Source organism: Leiobunum rupestre, chromosome 1 (assembly GCF_980474605.1).
Source record: "Leiobunum rupestre chromosome 1, qqLeiRupe1.1.hap1, whole genome shotgun sequence".
NCBI classification, from domain to species: domain Eukaryota; kingdom Metazoa; phylum Arthropoda; class Arachnida; order Opiliones; family Sclerosomatidae; genus Leiobunum; species Leiobunum rupestre.
The window spans coordinates 85,675,522-85,681,884 of record NC_143384.1 but is presented as its reverse complement, the minus strand read 5'-3'; the positions used below and the strand labels follow the sequence as shown (position 1 = coordinate 85,681,884).

The 6,363-nt window shown below is 38.6% G+C and overlaps 1 protein-coding gene across 1 annotated transcript; it reads right to left on the bottom strand.

Moving 5' to 3' along the window:
• Positions 1-1,131: 1,131 nt before the first annotated feature.
• On the bottom strand, positions 1,132-4,476 carry LOC149968645 (uncharacterized). Its single transcript, XM_090173161.1, has 2 exons — positions 4,388-4,476; positions 1,132-2,865 (listed from the first exon to the last, which is right to left on the bottom strand). The coding sequence occupies exon 2, from the start codon at positions 2,769-2,771 to the stop codon at positions 1,656-1,658; it is 1,116 nt and encodes a 371-aa protein (XP_090029287.1). The 5' UTR covers positions 2,772-2,865; positions 4,388-4,476; the 3' UTR covers positions 1,132-1,655.
• Between the last annotated feature and the right edge of the window lie 1,887 nt (positions 4,477-6,363).

Below are 6,363 nucleotides of genomic sequence, written 5' to 3'. Positions count from 1 at the left end.
TCCAATTATATTTCACCATTTCTAAAAGAACTGGATTTAAAATTGTCCAAATGTATGATTTTGAGCGCATTCCTTATGTTTTAATTTTTAATAACTAAAGGGTGTAGAATTCTACTTGTAAATAATGCTTAATAAATAGCTTGTTTTGTTTATAAACGTTAATTAATCTCCAACGTACATTACAAAGGGCTATTTAAAAAATTGATCTAAGCAAACTCGGGAATACATATCACAATTAACTTCCACTGGTTAAGTTTATATTTATTTGACAAAGTGAGAACGACTTCATAGTGCTTCTTAATTCAAACGTAACGCGTTTCGGATTTACAAAATTCAAGATCTACTAAAAATTCCGACCACTTACCTCGCAGACATCAACGCTCAATCCAACGTTATCGGCGTAAGCTGCTCCATTTTAGCAACCATGGCATTAAATATCTTAATTAGGAATTAGGATTTGGGATACATAATTTAGTAAATCTTAAGGCGCCAAAATTTAATACACTACAATAGTTCATTAGATTTTAGCTTCCTTTGCCGTTAATAGATGGCACCACGTTCTCCAGTAAGACCATTAAATTTTTCAGTTGAAATTACCTGCCGTCTTTTAGTAGTCTTCAAAGGCGATAATACGGAAAAAGGTGACCTTGGCGGCAGCATTCTATCCTGTGGGATTTCTATGGGCTAATTAGCTTTTTCAGTTTACATATAATCCACGTAGCTGCCCACACGAGAAGTTCATAAACCGCTTGATTTTCGTTTTCCAAAGAGATGAGGAATTACTGAGCGTCAGCACCGATGTGGAAGAATTCTACTCCGACCATGTTGAAGATGGTGCCTCGCAACACTAGGGTGCTTTAACTCTTCTTCTCAATAAAGGCGCGCAACGCCTGCTCCGTAGCCCATACAGTTGACACCTGCCACGGAGAATGTGATCAGTCAGGTGAGCCCTCAGTGTTGTGTAGCGCCATCTTCGGATTAGTCGGAGTAAACATCTTCCTCAATAAAAATCTTGGTCAATGTAGAGACAAGGCGCTTCTCGCTAGTGCGACCAACGGTTTAATTAAATTTATTAGGTTAAATAAAATAATTTCCATGGAAAGACATTTTGCACTTAACTTTGAAGCCTTAAGTTTTATTTCAACATTTGAGTAAGATACACGCTGTCATAATTGAGTTTTCATCATAATTATAATTGGTGCACCGTTACCCCAATTCATCATCAGTTCACTTTACAGATTCAGGCTTTCAGTAGTGCGTCGCGGCCGGAAATGGTAGGGTGGCTTTGTTATTTTTACAGGTTGTCTCTTGGCAGAACTTCATAAAGGCCCACTTTGATGATTTCGAGTTAGGAGTAAATTCCATTATATAGGCGAACACCTACTGGGAAAATTTCCACCCGCAAAAACAATTTCTGAATGAGTTAAACCTGTAAATACCACTTAAGTGCCCAGAAGAAATATTGCTAATGAAAATAAAGAAACTGAAATATCTCTAATGAAATAAAATGTCGTTATTACGACACTATCCGAAAAACGTTTAAATATGGAAATACATCTTTAAAGACGTCTACGTAATGAGTAGCTAACCGTACAAGCTACTTTCACTACTTGTGTTCAGTTTAGAAAAATTTGCTTCCTCAACCTCTCAGGCTCTCACAAGTTTTCTAATTCGTGAGGGAACTCGATCTTGATCGGTGTGTCTGGGTTCCTTGGGACCCCATCGCTACTCTCTCCAACTCCGCGATATTCCAATTCTTCTCTCGTTAAGACTCTTGAAATCGCCACTTGATCGAAGCAGTCATAAAATGGCTCTTGTTTGACGCAGCTGACATCGAGTTTGACGCAATCGGAGCCAAACACCCTTTCTCTCTCGATGGCTGAAGTGTCTGCGTCAGGTTGGGCAACTTCCGTTTTCACGGCGTGGGCGCAGTGGGGCTTTTCAGTGAGAGATTCAATCTGTTCCGTCGTTAAACGTCGTAGTTGCACCAAACAATACCTAACTCCCGTTTGATGACCAGAGCGGTCAAATTCACGAGGCTGTGTTTGGGGCACTGGTTCTGAGTGGTGACTGTTCGAAGCGCCAATTTCGATTCCAGGAGGACCATGAATTCTACGGTGCACTTGGAAGGATTTATTGGTTGGAAAATTCCGGTCACCAATGAAGTTTTTGTGGGCCTTTGTCCCATGAGAGTGACGTGCTCTTTCGTGGCGAAGTAAATGGTACTTATGTTTGGCCCGATATCCACACTTTGTACATCCAAATGGCTTCTCGGCCGTGTGAGTTCTTCTGTGGCAAATCAAACTCCCCTTATTTGCAGACGCGTAGTTGCACTGGTCACACTGGAAGGGTTTTTCGTCCGTGTGGGTTTTTCTGTGGCGAATCAAACAACTCATATATGCAGTTGTGTAGTTACACTGATCACAATGGAAGGGTTTTTCGCCCGTGTGAGTTCTTCTGTGGCTAATCAAACAACCCTTAAATGCAGTTGTGTAGTTACACTGATCACACTGGAAGGGTTTTTCGCCCGTGTGGGTTCTTATGTGGCGAATCAAACTACCGTTATTTGTAGACGCGTAGTTACACTGATCACACTGGAAGGGTTTTTCCCCCGTGTGAGTTCTTCTGTGGGAAATCAAATGCCCCTTATGAGCAGACGCGTAGCTACATTGGTCACACTGGAAGGGTTTTTCGCCCGTGTGAGTTCTTCGGTGGCGTATGAAATGACTCTTATGGTTCGTGGCGTAGACGCATTCTGAGCAGTTGTACATCTCTTCTCGGCTGCTCTTTGGATTTATTAATTGGTGTTTCTTATACAAAAACCTTAAACGACGGTAGGCCCTTTCTACAATTTCGTTAATCCGCCTAAAAATGAAAATCATTCGATTAACCGAAGTTAGGCTTTTTCTTAAAAAGCGTAAATCACCTTAAAATCTTAAAATAATCGATTTACGTCAGATAGGCCTTTTTCGAGAAAAAAACCGGTAAATTCGTTTAAAATGGGAATGCAATCTATTTAAGTCAAGTAGGCCACTGGTAGGGCCTACGGTAGGTCTCTGTTAAACTCTATAAACCTCGCGTAGAAATGCTTTAGAAACTATCACAATCAGTTAGCTAAGTTCGCACTATCCTTGGCTAAAGGAAATCTAAGTAGGCCCAGTAGGTTGGTAGGCCTTATAGCATTGGCCTTCAATTGAATGGTGCCACACCGATATGGAAAGGCCGCCGGTCCGGCGGCAGCGTATCATAACCTAATTTACCCTAGCCTTTGTTGAAATATTGCTTAAACAATAATGACGCTTATATATTTGTCTAAACAATAAAAGTGTTTTCGATGCAGTGTTTCTTTCAGAAAATTTTCTTCGGGGGGATTTCCCAGACATCCGGGGGTGCCGGTATCCAGTGGAGAGCGTAGCACTCCATGCACGCCTGGCTGTGGCGTCGGAAAAAGGGGAAGCGCCGGGGGGGCGATGGACTTTTTCCGGGGGGGCTTCGACCCCTCGGAGATATACCTGAAAGAAACACTGTTTCGATGGGGAGCTATGCTTTAGTGTCCCTTTCTTTCTGCATAAATCAATGTCTTCATAACAACTATTATACTCCAGTATTTGGAAAAACATTTTTTTGGTGTAGTCGGTTACACGACTGCACACTTAAGTTAATATAGTAAAGAAGGTACATAATCAAAATTTCCACTATGATTAGCGATAATTCGAGCGGCAGTCCCCGATAAGGACAATACACTATTTTATCAAGATCAGCTTCAAATGCAAAATTGTCAAGATATTCCTAATATAGACTGTAATATAATCGAGGGTTAAGTCACTCTCGGATGACCTGTACACCGAGTTCGCGTACTTAGTAGTGTTAAAGGTACGATTTTAAAGAGTTCACGAACTCTTATTAGCACAGTCAGAGGTACAACAGTGTACACCGAGTTCGCGGAGGGACCAACCCCTCGAATATAATGGAGGCAGAAGTAAAGAATTTCCGTAATTTGAAAGTGTATAGTCTTTAGACACCTGATGAAAAGTAAAATATACTATATATTATCTTTCTTAAATTTTATTACATTTAAGGGGGGCGCCATAATCAATATTCAAACTATAAGCATTCCGATGCTCCTTTCGTTAGGAATTTGTTTTTAGTAATTTCATAATAGTTTAAAAGCATTTCTAATGTTTCACGGCGTAGTAACGCCCATAGCTTAATTCTGTTTTGTCGGGTACTCTACTTCACCCAAACTATTAACGCTAGGTCGCTAGCCTATTTCCGACATTATGGCATCATCTAAGTTTCCAATGGCGACGTATTATTTAGTGGCCTAGGTTAGTTTCATACACCTCCTCATTGAACAAAACAAAATGACTAAAAGAATTTTACCTACCTTTATTTAAATAAGCTAAAACATTTTATATTAGTAGACTTTTTAAAGAATGAAGAATAATCTAAATACTAGCGTCTATGCGTTTGCTTCACCGACGTCAATCTGCCAGAATTCTAAAAGTTGGAAAATATAATATTTACGGTGCGGTGGAGTACCCGACGAAACTGAATTAACCTACGGTTGTAACTACGACGTAAAACATTAGAAACTGCTTTTAAGCTCTAATAATATTACGGAAAAATTAATATTAATAATAACCAAAAAAGCCAAAGTTATCTAAAAATACGGAGAAAAACATAAACTACAAAGAAAACTAAAACATATTTTTCGACCGCGTTTTTTTGAAGTTTACATTAATTGACTAAAATTTGAAATCAAATATGAATAGGAAACGTGATTGAAATTAATATTATTTTAATATTATAAGGGTAATGATCAATTAATTGGGGGGGGGGGTAATAATAGCAAACCGAATATTACCATTTACCAAATTAAAAGATGGGTAGATAAATACCAAGAATGTATTTATTTATTCTCAGGGAGAATGAATATGTTGAGATTATTTTTTGCGTTTCTCCAATTCCACCCGTTGGGCCCCCCGGTATGCTCCTCCGCTTTAATAAAATCAAATAATACTGCAATCTCATTGGTTCTCATTGTATAATGACAGTCAAATTTTAGAAATGTAAATATGCAACTCCTATATAAACCAAACGTTGACCGCGTTTAAAGCGGACCGCGTCCGACATTTTAATTTGAATTAATTAAATTATGACGCGGTCAATCTGATTCAAATTAACTTCAATGATACAACAATGTGTTCCATCGATTGCTTTAAAATTTAGAAATGCACCTCCTACAGCAGAAGGGATATTAAGGTTGAAACCCACGCTAAAATATCGGGATGACGGCGTTTAAGGCGGGCCGCGGACCACGTCCGACATTTTAATTATGTCGTTGTTTCCCCATCGTAATTTTATCTCTTGGAAAATAAAAACATTATTTTTACAGGAGTATTTAGAAGTGTTTATTTATCCAAAACATATTTCGGGCGTAATTTTAAAATTATATAATTGTTTAAAAATTTGCAAAGTTTCTACAGAATTGTTCTAGTATTTATTAAACAGGCGAGATTGGTACTTTCGGATCCAGATCTGGTTCGTTATCTCGATGCTCCCCTATGTAACTATTCCCATCTTTGTATCGATTTACCAACACAAAGTTGTAATCAGCCCCGACAATTGTGGAAATTATTCGACATAGTTCTCGAAGTACGGAAGGCCATGGCTTGGCTGGAAACGTGTTACCGGATAAACTATATTCAAGTCCGTCATTTCCAAACGTAACTTGTTGGCGTGGGATATTTATCCATTCGCCACGTATTCTGACTCGCGACATACGTCCGCTAAAGTATATTATCTCTTTCTCTAGGAAAATAAAAAGTTCTTCGGCAAATGAACTGTCAAGAAGACGATAGTAGGACCGTGCTAAATTTTCGTCTTGAAAGATATTTGGTTGTATTTTTAAGCTGAAGGATTTTCTGATATTCAATGAATCTAAAACACACTTTTCATCCGTATCTTTCCTGTTAAATATAACGAAATTATAATCATTATAATATTTTTACTTTTATTATCAGTAGTGTCAGGGACGTCATTTCGGTGGGGCAAGGCGGCCATTGCCCCCTTGAATTTAAATAAACTACTTTACGTATTAATTTGCATTTAACTGCATTATAAACGTTCTGTTTAATGTCATGTATTAATTGTCTCTTTTTATGACAATAACTAGCAATTATTCAAGACCTGTTTCGATAACAATTTCAAAAACATTGAATTTGACGCGTTTTTTCCCTTTAAAAAACCCGTTTTCCCAGACCCCCGGACACTAAAGTGTTATTCCTCCCTGAAAAATCCGAAAATGACGTCCCTGAGTTGTGTTTCGGTAAAACCTTAGATGCTGGCTCGAGCCTGTGC